General features: G+C 41.1%; 1 protein-coding gene across 1 annotated transcript in view; it reads right to left on the bottom strand.

The window, feature by feature from the left end:
• Positions 1–13958: 13958 nt before the first annotated feature.
• Positions 13959–25347, bottom strand: part of LOC128746013 (zinc transporter ZIP1-like) — a 43590-nt gene continuing 32201 nt past the window's right edge. Inside the window, exon 3 of the mRNA XM_053843068.1 lies at positions 13959–14610. Coding sequence (XP_053699043.1) covers positions 14519–14610 — 92 coding nt within the window. The 3' untranslated portion in view covers positions 13959–14518. The remainder of the gene's footprint in view (positions 14611–25347) is intronic.

Here is a 25347-nt window from a genome sequence, read left to right as displayed (position 1 = left end):
TTCATGCCTCCAAAACCACCCACATGCCACATATGGTTCCTTTTGATTAATTAGTTTTCGAGTTATGAGGAAATTTGTATTTCATTTGTATAGGAGCCCCCCCTCCTAAAGTGGGGAGGGGTCTCAATTCACCATAGAAAATTCTTGTCCCCAAAAACACCCACTTGTAAAATTTTGTTCCATTTGCTTGATTAATTCTCGAGTTATGCAGAAATTTGTGTTTCATTTGTATGGGAGCCCCCCCTCTTAGTGGGGCGGAGGGGTCTCTAACCATCGTTAGAACCTTCCCTGACATCAAAAACCCCTATAGGCAAATTTTCACGCCGATCGGTTTAGTAGTTTTCGATTCTAAAAGGAACATAGGGACAGACAGACAGACAGACAGACAGACAGACAGACAGACAGACAGACAGACAGACAGACAGACAGACAGACAGACAGACAGACAGACAGACAGACAGACAGACAGACAGACAGACAGACAGACAGACAGACAGACAGACAGACAGACAGACAGACAGACAGACAGACAGACAGACAGACAGACAGACAGACAGACAGACAGACAGACAGACAGACAGACAGACAGACAGACAGACAGACAGACAGACAGACAGACAGACAGACAGACAGACAGACAGACAGACAGACAGACAGACAGACAGACAGACAGACAGACAGACAGACAGACAGACAGACAGACAGACAGACAGACAGACAGACAGACAGACAGACAGACAGACAGACAGACAGACAGACAGACAGACAGACAGACAGACAGACAGACAGACAGACAGACAGACAGACAGACAGACAGACAGACAGACAGACAGACAGACAGACAGACAGACAGACAGACAGACAGACAGACAGACAGACAGACAGACAGACAGACAGACAGACAGACAGACAGACAGACAGACAGACAGACAGACAGACAGACAGACAGACAGACAGACAGACAGACAGACAGACAGACAGACAGACAGACAGACAGACAGACAGACAGACAGACAGACAGACAGACAGACAGACAGACAGACAGACAGACAGACAGACAGACAGACAGACAGACAGACAGACAGACAGACAGACAGACAGACAGACAGACAGACAGACAGACAGACAGACAGACAGACAGACAGACAGACAGACAGACAGACAGACAGACAGACAGACAGACAGACAGACAGACAGACAGACAGACAGACAGACAGACAGACAGACAGACAGACAGACAGACAGACAGACAGACAGACAGACAGACAGACAGACAGACAGACAGACAGACAGACAGACAGACAGACAGACAGACAGACAGACAGACAGACAGACAGACAGACAGACAGACAGACAGACAGACAGACAGACAGACAGACAGACAGACAGACAGACAGACAGACAGACAGACAGACAGACAGACAGACAGACAGACAGACAGACAGACAGACAGACAGACAGACAGACAGACAGACAGACAGACAGACAGACAGACAGACAGACAGACAGACAGACAGACAGACAGACAGACAGACAGACAGACAGACAGACAGACAGACAGACAGACAGACAGACAGACAGACAGACAGACAGACAGACAGACAGACAGACAGACAGACAGACAGACAGACAGACAGACAGACAGACAGACAGACAGACAGACAGACAGACAGACAGACAGACAGACAGACAGACAGACAGACAGACAGACAGACAGACAGACAGACAGACAGACAGACAGACAGACAGACAGACAGACAGACAGACAGACAGACAGACAGACAGACAGACAGACAGACAGACAGACAGACAGACAGACAGACAGACAGACAGACAGACAGACAGACAGACAGACAGACAGACAGACAGACAGACAGACAGACAGACAGACAGACAGACAGACAGACAGACAGACAGACAGACAGACAGACAGACAGACAGACAGACAGACAGACAGACAGACAGACAGACAGACAGACAGACAGACAGACAGACAGACAGACAGACAGACAGACAGACAGACAGACAGACAGACAGACAGACAGACAGACAGACAGACAGACAGACAGACAGACAGACAGACAGACAGACAGACAGACAGACAGACAGACAGACAGACAGACAGACAGACAGACAGACAGACAGACAGACAGACAGACAGACAGACAGACAGACAGACAGACAGACAGACAGACAGACAGACAGACAGACAGACAGACAGACAGACAGACAGACAGACAGACAGACAGACAGACAGACAGACAGACAGACAGACAGACAGACAGACAGACAGACAGACAGACAGACAGACAGACAGACAGACAGACAGACAGACAGACAGACAGACAGACAGACAGACAGACAGACAGACAGACAGACAGACAGACAGACAGACAGACAGACAGACAGACAGACAGACAGACAGACAGACAGACAGACAGACAGACAGACAGACAGACAGACAGACAGACAGACAGACAGACAGACAGACAGACAGACAGACAGACAGACAGACAGACAGACAGACAGACAGACAGACAGACAGACAGACAGACAGACAGACAGACAGACAGACAGACAGACAGACAGACAGACAGACAGACAGACAGACAGACAGACAGACAGACAGACAGACAGACAGACAGACAGACAGACAGACAGACAGACAGACAGACAGACAGACAGACAGACAGACAGACAGACAGACAGACAGACAGACAGACAGACAGACAGACAGACAGACAGACAGACAGACAGACAGACAGACAGACAGACAGACGGACGGACGGACGGACGGACAGACAGACAGACAGACAGACAGACAGACAGACAGACAGACAGACAGACAGACAGACAGACAGACAGACAGACAGACAGACAGACAGACAGACAGACAGACAGACAGACAGACAGACAGACAGACAGACAGTCTGTCATATAAATAAATTTAAATATAAATAACTATAAATATAAATAACTATAAATATAAATAACTATAAATATAAATAACTATAAATATAAATAACTATAAATATAAATAACTATAAATATAAATAACTATAAATATAAATAACTATAACTATAAATCGTCTGAAGTAATAGTGTTATGCAAAATAAATTCTTCATTTTTCTGATCAAGTGCGAATACCGCGGAGCAAAAGTTCGAAGCTTGAATCCATTATATTGGCACAGCTGTCATCATATCTACAATCTACGATATGGTTCGCAAAGAAATATTCTTTTTCTTAAGAAATTTTCCGCTGGTATGCTTCAGCCTCCGTCAGATCCAAACTTCACCAAACGTTTCTTTTTGTTTCACCAGCCAATAGACATTGTTTTTCTTCGGTCAGCACCTGTGGAGCTTACAGTTTTCTGCAGAACTTCCATTTCTAGTATCGGTAATACTCTGCCTAAAAATGTATATAATTAACTTTGCATTTTTGCCTTGTCAATGAATCGCACTTTTGCCTCGTCTAGGCGCATGACGGGGTTTGTCCAAATTATGGAAAAGCGAAATATATTTTGTAAATTCTTCTCAGCGCATTTTTCAAAAGAGATATTTGGGTGATGTAAAACGTTGCTACAATTTTTCAGCAAATAATTTTCCTTTTGATATCGTATTTGCCGTGTAACGAAATATTACATCAAAACCATTCTAAAATAACATTTACACATAGCTCAACAACTATGATTTATAAACAACTGTCAAAGTACCCATCCACGCCATTGTAGTCAATTGACTCGGAATTTGCACTGATAAATCATTGAATAGCACTTTTACCCCAACGCACTTTTGCCCCTTACATACAGTCAATTTCTCCAAGTTTTGTACGGATTGATCAATTCCTTTACAGTGACGCTCCATTTTTCTCAGATTTTAAACGACATGAAAAAAAAACAATATTCACTGCGCTTGTGCTGCTCAAACTGTTTACAGTGAAATAGCAGCATTTCTTATTTCAACCCCGAAAACAATACTACACATCATGTATACATCATGCTGTTACTAGGACTTACCGAAAGGTGAAATAGTAAATCATGTACCTACAATAGTATCATTAATCAGCGCTAATTGATGAAAGAAATAGGTCATTGTGTACGTTTGACACGCGCCATTATATCCTGTCTTTGTAATTTAGCGGGCAAACCGATTTTTGCAGCATTTTTGCTTTCTACATGAGTAAACGGCACATTTTGTTGAGTCCTTTTCCACTCTTCACCCTGGCAGTAACATTCACCTCATCCCAGAGTACTAACCACCATGGCTGGGATAAGAACAGCATATCCTTTTTCCCACGTATAAAACAGTTCACTTTCTGTCTTGGGGTACAATGGTCCGGGCAACTAAGCGAAACAAAAGAGCTGGCTGCATTTGTTTTATTCACTACTTTAACGGTTGAAATGGGAAGAAATTTTGTGGAAGAACTCAGGAACGAAAAGAAAAAATGCATCAAAGACGATAAAGTTATATGATAAGGTGAACTTGGAGAAATCTAATTTACAGCATTTACAGCAGGGTTTTCCAACCGGTTGAAAACGTTGGTTCGAAACGTTAATTTTTTTTATTCAAAAAACAACAATTAAAATGCTAATAATGCTCGGGCATCAACATTGCTGCTTTATTTTTATGATTGATTATAGCCTAATTTATAAGCTAAATTAGTTATAACCACCCACGTCTCTGTGTCTCGCCGTTGCCAATAGGAATGTTTTATGAAAAATAGTGAACTAGCGGAACAAGCAAACAATTCGATTGTTATAATTTCTAAAATATTAACTTCTATTACTATGTGATGCATAGTGCATGATGCAGTAATTTCAATTTGAAGTTAATTTTTCGGCAATTGCGGCTGGCAAAAGAGAAAATATGTGCAAATATATCACCTCCGTTCACTAATTGCTATCCCTACCTCCACGTGGTGCCGGCTGCTGGAATACGCAAACTTGGTTGTCATACGAAGACAGGGAAAGTGGAATTATTTTTGCTGGATTAACTTAGAGAAGGAAATTCTTACTCGGTCTGTATACATTCTCCAGTTGCGCTCTTTTGGGCGGTTAGTGCCTAGATGTAAACTTAGCCAAAAATTGGGCCATGAGACCCTAAGCCCCTAAGTAAAAGTGTAATTCCGTATTGATGGTTGGAAGGGTGAAAACATGCCAGTAACGAACGGAGTGCTTTGGGCATCTTGCCCCAACTGTGTCATGCGGGGCTCTGCTACAGTCGGTCTTTGTTCTCCCATGCATCACGTGGGAACAACATAGAAGTTCAGTTCCATTCTTCTTTTGGAGATTACACCAAGTGTGTTCTGGCCGACATTATTGGCTTCGTTTACAATTTTCTGTCTGATCTGTGCTAGTGATTGTTTATACCCATACTCCACTAGTCAAATAATTAGAGTTGCACAAATAAATCTTCAACACAAACGGGCAACAAATTTGTGTTTATGCGAAAAACTTTTTATTAGCTCTGGTTCAGGAGCCATATTTTCGCAATGGTTACTTTCATTCGACGGATACTGGAAACCAGAACTTTTCTGTTTTCAATAAAATAGCATGGATAATGTCCATAGGCGCTACGTCTACTGCTCTGCATACTTACCACATGACGAACCGTCTCCCAGTGACGATTTCAGAAATGTAGTGAAATACTGCCAATCTAATGGGCTTGCTAATCTATTAATCTGAGAGGCTCTGATTTGATGAGATATTTGAGTAGTACCAACCTTAGAATACTCAACATTGGCAATTGTCCAACTTTTATACAAGCTGGAAGAGAGGATGTGTTAGATATAACACTCCACTCCAACAGGATCATGTCATGAGTCATGAGTCATGAGTTGGCACGATGGCATGTTTCAAACGAGACACCAATATCTGCTTGTTGCTTTGTATATTTTGATCATTCGGGTGTCTCCTTGAACGCTGCAACTTTTCGCAATGTGAGATTTTCCGATTGGGAGGCAAGTCGGCCTAATAAAATACTGTCAAAATCGAAAGCTTATCAGGTCAATAACATTCGAAGTTCGAATGGCGAATACTGCGCGAACGACAATGAAATCTTGGAATGTCTCTTTAATAGTCACTTTCCAGGCTGTGTGGAACGTTCGAAAAGATCCAGAAATCGTTTTAGGTGGCTTAGACTAATGGACTTTCTCTCGGAAACTTGGCACAACTGAAACGATTGAGTGGGCCGTGAACACCTTCTATCCATATAAATCCCCTGGAACAGATGGAATATACCCTATTCTACTGCAGAAAGGATTCAAATACTTCAAACACCTCTTCCTCTTCATTCAGCACAACATGCTTATCAAAGTGGCAAGTCTACAACCACTTTGTTACATGACGTGGTGAATAAAATTGAGGTTGTTTTTTCACGAAAGGAATGTTGCTTAGGAACTTTTCTGGATATTGAAGATGCGTTTGATAACGTATCTTTCGCTTCCATTTTGGAGGAAGCTTGTTACCATAATGTACCTTCAATAATCATAAAGTGGATTCCTAGTAAACAAATTGGTTTGTATATCTCGGTTGCAACTGAGATATACGAAATCATATCTGAAGGAAAAAGTTATATTTCACACCGTATAAGAATATATATGTACCAAAGTGGAGGTAATACGAGTGTGAAAATTTTGACAATTATTTGTAATTCTATCTTGCATTTTATTCAGCGGTTTTTATAACACGCAACTTAATACCCCTGAATATATGATTAAGATATAACTTAATATTGCAATCATCTGTACTGCTTTATAATTCACAGTCATGAGTTGTATATGAGGACACGCATGACTGCGAAACAATTTATTATTCACTTTGTTTTGACATCTTCTTCTTCTTCTTCAGCAGCATAGAGCCGGGGTGACTCGTGCTGTTTCAAGCACTCGTTTCCATTCAACTCGGTCTGGGCCGCTCGTCGACAATACGATGGGAGTCTCCCCAAGCAGTGCCTGTAGCTCGTGATTCATACGCCTCCGTCCACAGCACTTTCCGCTCGAACACGGCAAGGGCGCGCATGTCCTCCGTGAGCAGCGTCACGGCTTCAAGTCCATAAAGAACTACCGGTCTAATAAGAGTTTTGTACATTGCTAGCTTTGTGCGGCGGCGTACGCTTCCTGATCGTAGCGTTTTACGAAGGGCAAAGTAGGCCCGATTTCCCGCTTGGATCCTTACTAGTGTTGTTATCCGCGGTCACCAGCGATCCCAAATACACGAACTCGAACTCAACGGTTCCCGTCTGTGGGAGGCGCGCGTTTGTTTCCTTTGAGCCTCTTCCTTTCATGTATTTGGTCGCAAAGTTCCTGGCTATGATATCGAAGGCATCTGCAAAGCCTAGAAGTTGGCTACCCTTGGTAAAAATCGTGCCTCTCGTTTCGATGCCCGCTCGTCGGATCACCCCCTCAAGAGCGATGTTGAACAGCATGCAGGATAAACCATCACCTTGTCTCAACCCTCGCCACGTCTCGAAGGGACTCGAGAGTGTCCCAGAGAAGCATACGAAACACATCAATCGATCCAATGTAGCTCTGATCAGTCGCGTCAGTCTGTCCGGAAAACCGTGTTCGTGCATTATCTGCCATAGCTTGTCTTGATCGACTGTATCGTATACTGCTTTGAAATCAATAAAGATGTGATGCGTGGGCACGTTGTACTCCCGACATTTCTGCCAAGACAAGATCTGTCGGATAGTAAAAATTTGGTCCGTAGTTGAGCAAGCCCCCATGAAACTCGCCTGATAATTCCCTACGAACCCTTGTGCTATCGGTGACAACCGGCGTAACAGGATCTGGGAGAGTACCTTGTAGGCGGCGTTTACCAGCGTAATACAACGACAGTAGCAGCAGTCTAACGGATCACCTTTTTTGTAGAGGGGACAAACCGCTCCTTCCATCCATTCCTCCGGTAGCTTTTCCTCCTTGAAATAACCCTGTGTAGAACCTTTGCTAGCGTTTCATAGGCGTTGTGTAGGCGGTCCTTCCCAGCGGCTTTATTGATCTTCAACAGCCCGATTTCTCGTTTGACTTCTTGGAGATCAGGTGCTAGGACATTACTATCTTCCATGGGCGCTCCTAGGTTAAATTCCGTTCCGCCTCCTACTGCGACTTCTCCATTGAGGAGTTCATCGAAGAACTGATTCCATCTGTCGACCACCTCGCGCTCGTTTGTAATCAGATTCCCTCCCTCGTCCCTACACATGTCAGGTTTCGGTGTATAGCCCTTCCGAGTTCGGTTCACCTTCTCATAAAACTTGTGCCCGTGTCATTAGCTCGGAATAGTTGCTCTAATTATTCATGATCTCTGTCCTCCTTCTGGCGCGTTTTCCTCCTCAGGATCGTGGTCAACTGGTTCCTAGCTCGTCGGTATTTGTCCAGGTTCTCTCTAGTGGCAATACTTAGATAATTTTTCCAAGCAGTTTTTTCCCCTCCACCGCTTATTGGCATTCCCCATCAAACTAATCAGTTTATGTACTCTGACGCTCAATAGAGGTTTTCCGTCAGATCATACCCCTCCTTTTCTTATTTTTTCTCAAAAGTACTCCCAATACGAGTGACAATGGTGCAAAAATATATTTTTTTCGTTGACTCTAGAATTTACTACGATTTTTTAAACAATGCAAATTGCAAGAATGTTGAGTTTCTTTTCACCAAATCACGAATGTTGAGTTTTAAAAAATTCGTTTCGGCTGCACTGTTTATCAAAATTTTCAGATTTTCTGGCAGCATTGCATAACAGTTTTTGACATATGTGTATCAGCGGTAGAGTGAAAAGGATAAAACGAATGAAAAGCTAATGATTACCTTCTTTTTCATTTCGTTTGTTGCTTGCCACAAGAGTAAAGAGTGGCACAAATGGTTTCGAAGTGGTGAAAATAGAGGACACTGGTACAAAAAGGCATGTAAGACATCCGAGAAGTGACCGGTTGAAATATACGTATTTTAGTTTTTCATTTTTACAGTAGTTAGAGGCTTTAATAAAGAAAGTTTTATATGGGTATCATTTCTAAGAGTCAAAACCGAACATTTAGTGAAAAAAAAATTTTTGACGGAAAACCTCTATTATGTGGCTCAACCTCTCCGATGGCCGAGCGTATTCTGCCCCAACCGTCTTCGAGGTTTGAAGCACCTAACTTCTCGGAAGAAGGCAGTGCCTCATTCAGTACTCGCACGTAGTTCTCGACAGCTTGTGGGATATCTAACTGCCTGATGTTCAGCCGAGGAGGGCGGCTTTAACGTGTTCGGTATACGGTGGAGACAGCTTTGAGTGCACATGTACTGCTACTAGGTAATGGTCAGAATCAATATCCGCATCCCGACGGGAGCATTCGTTCGTGATGTTAGAGAAAAACCGGCCCTCTACGAGAACGTGGTCAATTTGGTTCATTGTAGGCCTCGGGAGGCTGCGAAGTTTATACATCGTTGGCCGTTATCGTTTGTGTCGGTGTGCAGGCTATGGGGTCCTACCACCGGTCTATACATCTCTTCCCTACCGACCTGGGCGTTCATATCCCCGATGACGATCTTGATGCCCCGTGACGAGCAGCTGTCGTACGTTGCCTCCAGCCTCGCGTAGAACGCTTCTTTCTCATCGTCGGGTCTACCTTCGTGAGGGTAGTGCACGTTAATGATGCTATAATTGAAGAAACGGCCCTTTATCTTCAATACACATATTCTCTCTTTGATCGCCTTCCAATCTATCACGCGATCCTGCATTCCGCTCAACACTACAAAGCCCGTTCCCAGTTCGTTGGTAGCGCCACCGCTCTGATAAAACTGGGCCTTTCCGCCCCGGATCTTCCATACCTTCTCTCCTTTGTGACAGATTTCCTGCAGAGCTACGATGCCGAGTTTGCGGGGTTCCAGCTGTCCAATCAGCACCCGCTCGCAACCTGCGAAATTTAGCGATCTGCAGTTCCAAGTCCCGAGTCTCCATTCGTCGTCCTTGTTCCGTCGCCTAGGTCGATGCCGAATATTTCGCTCCGAATATGCTTGAATGTTGTTAGTTTAAGTTTAATTTAGGTGTGTAGCCGTACTGGGGCAACACTACCGAGTCTCGCGATGGGGCTGCCATCTTATAGTGCCGAGACTCACTATACCTCCTTCCCGGTTAGTATACAACCTTAGTTTCCACCGGGGTTGGTTACCCGATCTCCGCTAAAGTTGCTCCATTCCAGCTGGTACCACGAGGAGGTCGGGATCGGAGTTGCTGGATAAGAGGTTAACGACCACTATGGGGTCTATATTCCGCATTATCCAGCCGTTTACCAACCACATACTCTAATCATTATACAACTCCAATGCAAAATTGAAATACAAACGATTTAATGTGTTCTTTCTATTACGATCTTGTGTTATCTGGGTAGAACAAATACTTAGTAACACAAGGTTGCGTCCTCTCGCCTCTTTTATGGAACCTTGTGGCGGATGGGCTGTTGAGAAAACTTAATAGTCAGGGCTATCCGTCATAAGGTTTTGCACTGTTTTGGTCATATGATATGACTATCTCGACTTAATAGTTGGAATGTACATGTGTATTCACATTATTTGACATAATGCAGCAGGCACTACGCGTTTTGGAAACATGGTGCCGAGAATCTGGACTTTCGGCAAATCCGAGCAAAACATTTATCGTTTTATTTTCAAAACGTAAAAACACCAATGGAGCCTGCGCTTTTATGATTTGGATTTTGATGTTATAAACGAGGTAAAGTACGTGGGGTTGATTGTCAATTCCGAGCTTGACTGGTCCACAATCAAATAAGATTTCCGAATTAAGAAAGCGTGCATTGCCTTCGAGCAATGTAGACGAGCAATTGGCAACTCTTGGGGCCTTAAACCCAAATACATACACTAGTTGTATATGGTCGTTGCCAGACCAATGCTGGCGTATGGTTGACTTGTATGGTGGCAGAGAGGGGAAGTTGTGACTGTCCAGACAAAGCTAAACCATCTTCAAAGGATGTGTTTAATGGCAATGTCTGGTGCATTTACTACAACTCCTACTGCCGCCCTAGAAGCTATTGTCAATATTAAACCTCTACACTTCCACCTAAAGCAAAAAGCAACGTTATGTGCTTATCAACTACACGCGATTAGTTTTTGGCAGCCTGTGAACGGGTTCATTGATCATTATCGATTGTGGTCGCAACTTGTTGCTGAGGAAAACTTCACTCTTGCTTTATGCGTACTTTTCCATATAGTACTTTCTCAATAAACTTGCCTCCTAGAGAAAAGTGGCTGTCAGAATGTATGGAAAGGAAAATTCTCGACTATGTGGTCTCTTATACTGACGGTTCCTTGTACGAAGGTCGCACAGGTGCTGGTGTTAACTGCCGAGAGCTGGAATTGAAGGAATTCTATTCGTCGGGTAGTTACTGTACCGTTTTTCAAGATAAAATCTTTGCAATTATGTGCGGAGCTCAATATGCAATTCACAAGAACTGATAGGCAAGATTATCTACTTCTGTTCCTATAGCCAGTCCGCTATCAAAGCACTTTGTGCGGCTAATTCAAAATCTAAAACAGTCATCGCCTTTGATACTCAATTAGAAAAACTAAGCATACTGAATGCCGTACATCTGGTTTAGCTTCGTTAAATATTCGCGATAAAGCTTACGAGCGCGTGTTTTGACCATCGTATTTTGCTTATCATTACGGTTTGGCACAGTCCTCACCTTGAAAGACTTCATGCCGTGTCGTTGCTTAGAAGTGTGCACGAATGTTGGCAACATTTTTATCTTACGAGCAATGGTACGTACAGAAAGATCTGGTCTCCTCCGTAATACTTGTTTTACCTTCGCATCCTTGTGGTGGTTCCTCACATCCGTTTTTTGTTCCACTTCCCTTCTTCCTAGCTGTTATCAAGCGAGTATCGAACGATTTTAAAACACTGTAAACAGTGCTTGGAGGAAATCCTAGCTTTTTGGCAAGTTTTCTTAACGAGAGATCCAGATTTTCATTGCGACCGCACACAATTGCTTTTCGCACCTGCTCTTCTTTCGATGCCATTTTACGCTGAGCGCGTGTAATATAAACAAGTGTTATATTTTCAGAAAGACACGTCTATCACTCTGTAAAATATTTCACTCATTTGTTAATGCATTTCCGAAACTGTGTTTGTTTAGGGGTGTCCAAATTTTATCGCGAACAAGTCTTAAGTTTTTTTTTCCTTGTAGGGGACCTTGGACCACTGGCGACCAGTTCTTTGATCTATTGTGGTGTTATTAATAAGTTAACAACCAAGCATTACAGTATTCTCTTGGGGGTATATGTGTTTGTGTAGTCCAATTCCCTATCCACCCCTTCCTATTCCCTTTGTTTTCCTTCCTATCGTCATCAGGTAAATGATAACATGGACAAGATGGGCAAGGTACAAATCTTCCATTGTGAGGAACATGCTACTCGAGCCATGGATGCTGATACCTGATACCAATACGCAAATGTGTCTAACGAAAATCTAAAAAAGCTTAAGTTAGCTTTCACTCTTTGGTCGGGTGTACATTTAAAGATTTTCTATTAATTTTCTCTTAATTCACGTTTTGTGTACATTGTTTGATGTGCCAGCTAGAGTGACTGTATATAAAGTGTCGACAATGTCAAAATTGGAATGATAATTATCTGTCAGTGTCATTCCAATCCGCGTACGCAGGAAAGAGAAAGGAAATAAGCATTGCTAGATTGCAATACTTTTGGGATGACATGTCGCCACTCTGTATATAGTCACTCTAGTGCCAGCTTACATTTTAAACTTCCACTCATTCTCTCAATGTATTTGTCAATTGAACCATCTGTCGACTGTGTCGAGCGTATATAAAAGTGCCAGAAGCTATCAAGATCAAGACTTTGAAAAATCCTTTGGAACATTTTTCTCAACAGAAAACTGTTTAGCAAAAATCACATTGTATGCAAACTTCGAGAACCAGTTTTTTCCATGTTGGGTACTTTTGTCACTGCGACCATTTGTTTGATCTATTATGATATATCCCCGTTTTATTATAGCTATATTGTCAAGATGACGCACCGCTATCAGAAGCGATAGTCATTGTTTGGGTACCGCCAGAGTGCAAGCGACATGCGACGCGACATTTCTTGCTGTAGTTATACGCGCAGCCCTTTTTCGCCCGAAGCAGGACTGTGCATTTAGCAACATGAGAGCGAAGTCGTGTCGCGTTTACTCTGTACGAGGCCTTTGACTAATAGCATTTGTCCAGGTCGGCGATGCACTTCGGATGAAGTGCACTACTGCGCTAGGAGTTGTTTTCCAAATATCAGAGGGTTCTAACAGCCATATGTCGAAGAACCTTAATCTTTTATTAAGAATTGCAGGACATTGGCATAACAGGTGTTCCGAGTCTTCTTTTTCTATGCCACAGAAGCGACATTTATCATCTTGAAGTTTTCACATAAGTTTCATATGATAGCGGCTCGGACAATGTTATAAGACCAGTATAAATGTTTAGATATTTCTTCGAAAGCTCCAGGATATCGCGAGTCATTAAAATGTTTGGAGAGATAAACCGTTTTGACTGCCTAGTATTGAAAGTGTTAATCCAATTTGATTCCACTTTCATACATTTCCATGCTTTTAGCTCCATTTTTAAAGCAGAACCAGATAAGCCACAGAAGGGCTCAGGTCCTACGAATTGATGAGATGATCCGAGTCTTGCGAGCGCATCAGCTCTTTTATTTTCATCGAATCTACAGTGACCTGGGACTCCGTACAGGTTGACTTGGTTACGATAAGACAATTTTTGAAGTAGTTGAACACATTCCCAGACATGTTTTGATGTGCATGTCGCCGACTTTGAAGCTTTTAGAGCTGCTTGGCTGTCGGACATGATGTAAATATTCAAATGTCTATAGTTCCTCCGCAAGCACACAGTCGTACATTCTAGAATTGCTTGTATTTCAGCTTGGAACAGGTGGCCGAGTGGTCAAGGTGTTGAATGTCATGTCAGATCGGGAACCATTAGAAGGTTACTTGTGTTACATGAATACGTAGTTAAATAAATAAATTAGCCAGTTGACCCGGAAATTTTCTCTAACTCGATCTAAAGAACTGGAGGCATAGTCAAGTGATATGTTATGATTATGTTATTTATTAAATGCTATTGCAGAATAAACCTCGATTCAAGTCTTTTTCAAAAATGAATATCGTTTCCTACTGATCTATAGTTATATGATAGTCGTGTTGCGTATCCCTGGTGTCGGAATTATTTCCTTGTTTATCAATACTAACTAATCTATAATATTAATATTTAAAACTAAAATAATACAAAAGCGTCTATATGTGGTTTTCCGAAGATATAAAATTTAAAATAAGTTGATCTCTATCACAGCTGCAGTGTTTTAGGCGTTGCTATACTATCGTAAAACATTTATCTATTCTAAGCTATCTCGCCACTTTCACCTCCTGCTGTCACCGAGTTGATAACGACAATAATAAAATTATTGTGCGATCACACTGAAGAATCTTCACCATGCTAGTTTGGATGAGCTTTTGATTGATTTCCGCAAGGCTAGTGATGATCATGGTCATGGTCATGGTCATGATCATGGTCATGGTCATCATCCCCAGACGATCCGTGGCTGTGACTGTGGCCGTGAGTAGCTGTAAAGAAACCAGAAAAACTTTATTAGTAATACATACTTTCATACAGAACTGAATGTTATGCATTTATACATTTTGGCAAATCTTAATGTGTTGTGTACTCAGTTCTTAATAATTATGACGCAATTATTAAAAAATTCTAATAATTAGTTTAAGGGAACATAAACGACTTATATGAGTGTGCGAGTGTTTAAACTTTTAAGCCAGTAACTTCGCAAATAACTAATTAGTCAAAACATTTAATCAAACTATGCATTGGCTATCAGTATATCCATATTATCTGCTGATGTACGGTCTGCTTTCCTAAGAATATTTGAAGATAAAAGTACACTGAGAAAACTTTTCGTAGAGTTTCTATGTATCCCACACATAGGTTTTTGCAATGTGCCCAGTAAATGAACTTTATGTGCCAAACAGTTATCATTTATGTGTTTTTAAAAGTTATCATTAAAATTTGCACGTGATATTCATATGGGTAAAATTTTTTATGTACTTCTGGGTGGATTGTGTTTATATGTGGCACATGATAATCATATGGATTTTCATATGGAAATTTACCATTAGTTATGTGCAGATTATTTTGAGTACATTTTGAGTAAAAGGGCAAATGTCGCAACCGTAAACCAAACGAGTGAGAGTGTGAGAGTGCAATACCGGTTATACAGCAAACACCCGGGTGAAATCTGAGAGAGAGGCGCCAGCTCAGTGACAGATTGATTGTTGTCGTTGTCTTCTTCTTCTTATATTGTATGCAAAAAATTCAAATACTACAATTTAAATCAAGTCAGCATGCTCCGGTTTGCGAGGGGACTAAAGAAGTGACAGGTTCGTCGAAACCAAGTGCGCATGAATCTCGATGAAACCTTCTGAATCTTTTGCTCGAAAACTTGCGGAGTATCAGTCGATCAACGCGGGAGAAAATATTGACTGCTAGCAAACGGCAACAAATATCATCGTATCATCACGAAGTCGATCCGTGCTGCCTAACGAAAACACCAGGCAATCAAATTTGTATCGTACAGTTCATAAAATCGCCTAAATGTTGAACTCGAAAAAATATTGTTCGAACTTTTCCTAGCAACTTTGAACAGAGTCACGCACAACAATCATCGTTGAGCAAATCAGGTTTAATGATGACAGGAGGCCGCGAGTGACTGAGCTCCAATGTCTTTTCTTTAGTCAGATTCTTTAGTTTAATGATGCTAGTTATTGAGTGACATGGCCAGTCTCTCAATTCAGTGCTCTAATTTGCGTTATACGGCCTAAAGAAACTGACTAAAGAAATGACATTGGAGCGCAGTCACTCACCATCACCAGTCATCTCTAAACCTAATTTGCTCATCGATGAGATCGATGATTGATCTGCCATCTGCGTGACTCTGTTCAAAGTTGATTCAAAAAGTTCTAACAATATATTTTCGAGCTCAACATTTAGGCGATTTTATGAACTGTACACTACAAATTTGATTACCTGGTGCTTTCGTTAGGCGGTATGGATCGATTTAATGATGATACGATCGATGATATTTGTTGCCGTTTGCTTGCAATTAATATTTCCTCCCGCGTTCATCGACTGATATTCCGCAAGTTTTCGAGCAGAAGATTCGGAGTTTACATAGATGTCGACCAACATTTTTTTTTTGCTGGAGCAGCATAGGAAAATTAACTCTCACTCGTTCTGTTTGACACTTGGCTTATCCGCCCTTTTAAAATGTTGGTTGACAGATCTTCATGTCCACTTGATGGTTTCGACGAACCGTTAATGAGATACCTGTCGTTTCTTTAGACAGTTTCTTCAATACGGCCTTCTGGTTATTCTCTGTTAACCCTTTATAAGGCAGTGGCAACTATATTGCCATCAACGAAAAATATTTATTTTGCTTCTATAATTATATTGATCTTAGTATAGACGCAAAACAAATATTTTTCGTTGGTGACAATATAATTGCTTCTGCCTTATAAAGGGTTAAGTAGCGCATAAATGAACTAGTTCGTACTAGTTATACTAGTACTAGTTGTAGAGATTTTAGTATGCCATGGCATTGGATGTACAGAAGGGCTTCTGAAAATATATTTCATTATTTGTCAGACCACCAACCAAAGAGGTTTGAACTTCAAGAGCAGTTTTTAATAATAATAATTAGGGTACGGGTGGGTATTTCCAGCCTATTAAGCGGTAGCCTGAACAATATTCAGGAATTACGTTGAAGCTATAATTATTCGAGACAAGATTTTTATACCAGTTGATAGAATAATATTTACTGAATATCGGCGTGTATTTTGGTCTTAATAAAACGCTACCGAATTTGAGTTATAGTCGTGAGAAATGATGAAGTCGCTGCGGCTAAATTGAGCCCATTTTCTATAGTGGTGTCTGTGTTTTTTAAATCCGACGGCTAGCACAGCGATTAAGGTGAAATTAGTCGTCATCGATTCTGCCAATTTCAAAAGCAGTTTTTTTGTTTGAAACAAAAGTTTTGTTCATGAAAATATATTCGCTGTGTTCAGATTGACAAGAAAAATGCAGTATTTAAATTTTTACAAACAGAACTCCGTTTTTGGGCCCAAAAACTGCTTCCGAAATTGGGCTCTCCGACGAAAAATCAATGACTGCTAATTTCCCGTTAACTGCTTTTTAAAAACAGATCAAACAAGAAAAGAGAGACCGATGGATAACTTGTCGCTATTGCCTAGATTCCGAGCTCATTGAAGATAATTAGTTTTGCAGTGACAACAGCTTGCTGCTGGCGCTAGTGTATCATTGAATCGTTCATATACATTAGCGCCGGTTGTCACTCAAATACCAGCTATGTCAACACGATAGAAGCATTTCAGGCGTTTCAGGCCTCATATATTGGTAGTAGTGTAAATAACGCACAATATGCTGGAATTAAAATCAAAATGCTGCTAATGGCTAGTGAATGAAAATTGATTTATATTTTCATATCAGAGGGGACTTCCGTGATAAAAAGAAGTAGAATTGTTCTGTGAAATCATATTCACAGCTGTTTAGTTGCTAGAATAAGTAAACGTGATCATAATTGTGTGTTTTCCAAACCATCATCAAGAGCAGATAAGCAGCGTAAGCGATTGCTGGTGGTTTTTTCAGCCTGATTACGTGCCAGTGGAAAAACAGTGGTTTTGATGTTTATTGAATAAAATTTAGCAAATTACTTACATTTTTATGAAAATAGTTATAACACATTAAAGCCTATGAGTGCTACATTCGTTTCAGTATTGTTATATAGCGGCAAAGTTTTTATTTGGGAAAGTGTAGCCAAAAAAGATAATGTATGCCGAAATTAGTAGCGTGATGGGAATACCCTCCCGTACCCTATGTTCATGAAAATGTATATATTATGTTCTGATAGGCAGGAAAACTGCAATCAATACATTTTCATGATCTAAATTCTTATTTTTTTCTTATTCTTTGAAATCCAAAAATTCACTGACAACTACGGTTCAATGACGAATCTTAAAAAACATTTCTAATAAAAAGTCGTGGAAAATAAATAATTTTAATTATAAATCTCTTGAAAGATAAATAATTATTATTACGAAGGATAAATAAAAATAATCCATTATTATGAATCACACTGTTTGTTCAATATGCGAATTCAGGTATATACTACGAATTTGTAATGCTAAATTCCAATACACCAGCGCCATAGCACCAAAAGTGACTCTATCAACAACATAATACGCCGTCATAAACAGCAACAGAACGGAAAATAATTAATAATATGCCTACAAATACGTCAGTAGCAAAAAATATATATATTTTCGAAGAAAAAGGCATGACCGAGACTGACTCATCTTTTAATTAAAGTACATCGCCTCGTCTATCATCGTATAGTAACAGACACAATCAAATAAATAAAACTCACTATATGACCATTAGTTTTCAGACACAACGTACAAACACGGAATGCTAAAAACCCTGCAATAAAACAAGATCTACCGCAGAAATACCGTCGTAATATGACAATGTTGCATGTTGCGGTGGTTTTACGTTTAACAACAACGTGGGATTCACCAAACGTAATTATTCGCAGCATTAATCTTTTAATAATCGGTTTTGATTTACTCTCATATTCCAGTCACGTGCTTTTAAGTCACAATCCTCAGTCATTCCCTTACATGTTATAGGTATATCAAAAATTGAAAAATACATCAAAATGAAAATGTGAGTACAGTTGCTAGTCTTCTGCTATTTGATCATTCGTTCCACACAATTCGAGCGCGTCGGTATTCGAGCCTTATTCGCTTCAGGCGCGCCATTGTGACTGTTGACGTCTGGAAAGCATATGCACAAAGCAAATCTTTGTTTTGGTAATTTTAGTACTTACTGTAATTTTCACTAGCATGCAAAATGATCGAACCGATACATATTTATATGATTTGCAGCTCCAGAGCTGCTGTGCTCTGGTGATTTTATTTGGCTTGAATAATTCAATTAACAAGTAATCAAAACCATTCGTTATATATTTAGATGTTTCTAACTTGCGATCTCTAACTATTTTGTATTCCGATAATAGGAATTTAGGCACATGACAATTATTATTTTTATTTCCACCCCATTTGCCAGTTATAAAGATTTATAGATATGCAAATAGAAACATTAACAAGCCAAGATTTACCGTGACAAACGGAACAGTGTGGCGAAGCAGATTTTAATAGAACTTTATAATTGATTTCGGAAGGTTAATTATCTGAAAATAATTGGATAATAGGGGAAAAGAGGGAACGAGGACTATAGCGTTGGCATTTTTAATTTTTCCTTACGATTAGCTGACTTATGACGACAGCAACCATTACATATGAAAAGATGCGTTCAAATGTATTTGCATTTGCACGAAGAGCACTGATTCAAAAATTAAGCCAGAATTTTCTCCAGAGCCAGAGTCTTCTTAACACTTTTTCTAGCTCAGGTCATAACTTCTTGCACTCAGTGTAATTGCCCGTAAAAGCATAACTGTCCCCTATGAATTTTTATCGATTTTAATAAAAGCACGAAAGTAGTTTATATCCTAACCCGCCAGGACATGTGTTGTGGGTTCGAATCCGGTTATAATCTCAGATTATAGCTTGGTTCGACTCATGCACCTTCCAGCATTGGACAAAAGGTAGGGGTCAAAACGACTACTTGTTAAGCGTAGCTACCAATTCCCCCCCCCCCTCCTTCGCCAAAAAATTTTCATTTCTTTCCCCTACCGTCCCTTCATCAATTGTAGAACCATCGTTTCAAAAAAATATCAATATATATGTATGACCGCATTTCAAGGTCAAGACAAAAAACATGAGATTAATCTATTTACCTTAAACCAAACGGCCCTTTCCCGGACCACCACATTTACAAGAAGAGTCCTACGTCCACCGTGCGACCGTGTCCGAAACGCTACACTTTTAAATTAGTTTATTAATTAATCGCTTTCAAATCAACTGTCTTTTTCTTCTGAGGAACAAAATGGCTAGTAAAAGCAATCTTATTCTATCTTATTCGATTTAGCAAAAATAATTCAATAAATCACTTTTTGAAATAACTAACCCACGAGTTATTCTTTTTCTCGATATTAGTACCCCTTTACACGATGTGTAAATTTTAATCTGGATTCTCTCGTATAGCAACAAAAATACCTACTTAGGGTAAGTCATGGTATCTGGAAGCGATATTATGAGATTGATAGATCACACATAATCCCTGCCAGACAATCCATTGTGCGATTTAACTGATGCTGGGTAGAGAAACTCAATTAAGAAAATGGTCAAGTAACTCAATAACTCAGGAGTACCAGCATCATTAAACCAACGACACTTTTTGTTGATGGAAATTCCAGTAAATCAGTCATCAAAGAGTCATTGATTTATTTTGCGCCGGTTACTGTGTTACTTTGGCCAGTCTCTTAATTGAGTTTCTCTAATGCTGGTCAAGCTGTGAGTAGCAACAAGTTAATGATCTCTGCTCAAAACCGTATGAATACAGTACAAATATCAGTAAAACGTTTGATAGCATCAATTTAGAAAAACATCAGTTGACGCTAAACCGCTTTTTATTTTTCATTGAAATCAAATTATGAAAAAATAATTTAGTACGCACACGTGTATAGCGAAGTAAGGCACGCAAATCCAACCAACCATGCACTCATTTAATTTAATTAATTTGCGGTATGCAGCAAGAACGATAATTAGTCTATCAAATATTTTTGTCATTCAATCCCTACTTTATGGAAGAGGTGCAAACCTAATTCTACATCTTTGTTTCGAGTCAACTGCTATCAAGTTATCACCAAAAATCTCAGCGCGAACATCGATATTTATTGAAAAAAAGAAAAACTTTTTCTACTTCTTTAATTTCAATCTTTGTATTCCTCTAAGACGCTGTTTATATTTAGTGTTTACAACTAATTTAGGAATCAATATTCAAGTTTATTATCAACAAATAGGACTCTAGAGCGCAATCTGGAAAAATGCTTCAAATTTAAATTATTTGGAGATTTAATTTTTTTCCTCCATCTTTTACTGTTATTGTTCAGAAGCAGGGAATCCAAAATCACGAACGCACAAGAGAGAAAGATATTGTCCTTACTTCAAAATGTTGCGATAATGTATGATGAAAGTTTGTTACTATTGCATGGAAGTTAGAACAAAGACAAGTTATCGTAGCTGTTTATCGTAGATACAGATGTTTCATGACAACTATGTTGTTTCCTGCGAAAAAGACACACTGCTGTATGCAATACATATCGTTACAAAAGCAATCCTAATCATGATACACTGTGCCGGCAGCGGTAGTTACCAGATAACGTTGGTAACTTTTGTACGCCAGACTTTAGGTGAAAGCCAGCTGGTCTCTTTCTTAAGGTTTTTGCTGTTCATCCCTTTTGTTCAAGTTGCAGATAAAGTATTGTCTTTCACCAGCCGACTGGCGACAAAGACATAATTTATTGTATAACTGAATCACCAACAACAAGCGCTTTTTTACGAGTAGGGAAATCTCCTGAGCCCTTAGAAGATACGGTACTATCACACACCTGAGAAGACAACTCAGGGAGTGGGGTTTGGTATCCCAACCCCCCTAATGGGGCTAAAACCCTACTCGAGTTTCCAGCCTCTATCTCCCCTGGCACCACCTTATCGGTATTACTTCAGGGAGGGGCTATTGTGCTTAAAGCACCCTCTTAGATAACTACTGGACTATGGTAGTTAGGCTATTTATTCGCCGTTGATCGGCTCTCCAGCGGTTTTGTAGCTCAAGTACAATCTGGGTAGCTGCCGCATTGACCGCTCCCCAGATGTCTGAACTGGAACACATCCTTTGGACTAAGTTATCCGGAGTAGTGTCCTGTCCGCTTACTTCGATCAGGTTGCTACTCGCACCCGCGAAACGAGGGCATATGAAGAAATCATGTTCTGCAGTTGCCTCAACATCCACGCATTCGGTACACGCGGGGGACTCCGCATGCCCAAACATGTGGAGATACTGTCTGAAACAACCATACCGTGATAGAATCTGTGTCAGTTGGAAGTTGACTTCGCCGTGGCGCCTGTTAACCCACCCGGATAGTTCCGGGATAAGTCGATGTGTCCACCGAGCTTTTGTGGAATTAGACCATGCTCGCTGCCATGTGGTCATCGAGGCCGATCTTGTGGTACTCCGTATGCCTCTAGTTCCACGTTGGTTGGAGCACTCTAAGTCCTCGCTGATGATGAGGCCAATAGGCATCATACCCGCTAGGACGCAGATTGCGTCATGTGAAACTGTGCGATACGCACTCGCCACTCTTAAGCACATGAGACGATAGGTGATTTCCAGCTTGGCTAGATAACTTTTGGTACCTAACGCCGATGACCACACCGGACCGGCATACCTGAGTATGGACTGGACCACGTTGGCTAATAGCCTCCGCTAGCTGCCATATACCGCAGAGCTATTAGACATCATTCGAGACAATGCCGAAATAGCTGTGGAAGCCTTCTTGCAAGCATAGTCGACGTGGCTCCCGAACTTGAGCTTGTCGTCAACCATGACTCCCAAGAGTCAACACAAGCGCTTGTGAGAGCGAATGTGTATCAAAATATATTCGCATCGAAAGTTGTCCTGCTTTCTGGTATGAAGGGACATTGATTTGTCCTTTTATTTTGTTATCGTGATACATTCTGGTTGCTACGTATGTTTGTTTTATAGACGGAGAATAACTGGTTTATCGCTCTTCGTTTTCGTCGGTTATTTCTGCGTATGAAGAATGATATTTTGATTCCCTGTTCAGAAGACAAACATCCTACAGCAGTCCCCCGAATAAGGCGGTGGATGGTGCTACACTGCCCATAAATACATAACAGTCCCATCTGACTTTTCACCATTTTTGAGATAAACCTAGGAATCATCTTTAAATTAACTGTTCTTTCAATATTTCAAACAAAAAAGTTATGTTTGTTCCCAAGATGTTGAAAAAAATATCAAACTATGTCAGTCCCATATTACAAATAAACGCATAACAGTCACAGTAGTAAAAATATATCAATAAGCATCTGTTTTTGGGAAATGCCTGGACCGACTCGCCTGTAGCAACTACCAAACGGAAGTGTTCGCGCAGTATCTCTACGTGATTCCCGGTTCGAGCAGTTATGCCTATGCAACCAACACCCAACTAATTATATAGATAAAAATTTGTATCACCGCACCTAAAATTGGCATCTTGTACTTCCTTCGACTTAATAAAGCTAGTATAGAAAATTGTTAACCAAAACCACACGCGTTTTTTTTCTGCTCTCAACATTAACGAGCAATCCCTTTCGATTTCGCGCGTTTTCGGGCTCTGGCCACTCTATAAAGTGGTCCTTCGAACCGGATCGGACCGCCGGTAACCCAAAAGTGCGTTATTATCCGCTTTTTACCGTGCCGCGATTCGCTAACGAGTGTCAGAGTGAGGTTGGAATAGCACCTCCGAACGCGCTACATATCGGTTAAATCGAAATTTCCTGCTACAATGGACAAGCTACTACGGGAAAGAAAGTCACTCGACGCGCGGTTGAAGCGAGTATCTCAAAACTACCAGCAGCTTGTAAGAAACACGGACTTGGACGAAATCGACATCCAGACCGAGCTGGATAACCTCCTGGAAATTTGGGCAACTTACCTGGCTGTTCACAAACGGATGGTGGAGTGCTGTCAAGAGGAGGAAATGGATGCGTTACTGGAGCATCAATCGACGTTCGAAGAAAGCTTTTGTGCACTGAAATGTTCCTTGTTAAAATTGCGTAAAAGATTCGACTTTTCATCTACGCGCCATGACGCAGTTTCGCAAGACAATGGCGACGCCATTCGTATATTGACGGAACAGCAAGCGGAGTTCATGCGCCTTGTTTCCAGCGGGCTCAATGCATCAGTAAAAGGAAATAATCCACCTCCTGTCACCCAGCAGAATATTACACCCCATACGGACGTCAAGTTACCGCGCATGAATTTACCAACGTTCGGTGGTGAAATCTTAGAATGGCCGTCTTTCTTCGACCTGTTCGATAGTGCAGTGCATAAAAATACCGCTCTCCAGGATAGTCAGAAGCTCTATTTTCTAAAGACAAATCTGGTCGGGGAAGCAGCTGCATTGATATCACACTTACGCATAGCAGATGTCAACTATGAACCCGCGCTAGATAAGCTGAAAGAAAGATACAACAAACCGCTTGAGATAGCTGAACACCACATAAATCGTTTTTTGTCCCAACAATCAATGACGTTCCCATCTGCCGCCGGGCTACGTTCGTTACACGACGTGTCCGATGAAGTGGTCAGAGCATTGAAGGCCATGAATCAGGAAGGAAGAGACATTTGGTTGTTATATTTGCTGACCGAAAAGCTAGATCCAGAAACCAAGCAACTTTGGAGCCGTAAAAGGTCAGAATTAAAGGATGAAGAGATCACCTTGGAAGGATTCCTGCGTTTCGTAGATGCACAAAGCTGCGCGCTAAAATCGGTTACAGTGTATCGCCCGAAGAAGATGACATACGCTATGCCCAATAAATCATTCGTGCGAGGACCAACAGCGTTAGTTGCCACCGGACAACCGTTACCAACAACAGTGTGCGTTTTTTGTATGAAATCACCACATCATCTGTACCAATGTGGTAAGTTTTTGCATGCAAAACCTAGTGATCGACTCCATTTTATTCGTAGGCAGAACCTGTGTGAAAACTGCCTTAAACAACACACCGACGAGCCCTGCCGGTCCGGCAATTGTCGAATATGTCAGCTGCCACATCACACTCGCCTACACGATGCTTTGGAAATGAATGCCATTTCTGCGCAAGCTAGCAATGTAGCAGTCCTAAGTAACACACATGAATCAGCATCAATGTCACAAACGCTGATCTCCCCACTTAATTTCACGAGCGATCTAACTGATACGAATGTTCTTCTACTAACCGTCACCATTAACGTATTCGATAAACTTGGACGTCCATACACATGCCGAGCGGTTCTAGATTGCGCTTCCCACACTAGTTACATCACCGAAGATTTGTGTGCGAAATTGGGTCTAAAAACATCAGAAGTTGATTTCGAGTTTGGTGGAATTGCTGGTTCCTCCAATCGCGCAAATAAGGGAGCACTAGTAACATTCGCCTCGCGCTGCTCAGACTACCAAAATGTCGTGCCGTGCATTGTTCTGCGACGCATTACGTCTGACTTACCGCTTAAGCCAATCAATATATCCAGGTGGCCAATTCCTACAACGATCA

The sequence above is a fragment of the Sabethes cyaneus genome, chromosome 1 (genome assembly GCF_943734655.1).
Source record: "Sabethes cyaneus chromosome 1, idSabCyanKW18_F2, whole genome shotgun sequence".
NCBI lineage: Eukaryota > Metazoa > Arthropoda > Insecta > Diptera > Culicidae > Sabethes > Sabethes cyaneus.
Note: the sequence above shows the minus strand (reverse complement) of the source record. Positions and strands in the feature narration are given on the sequence as shown.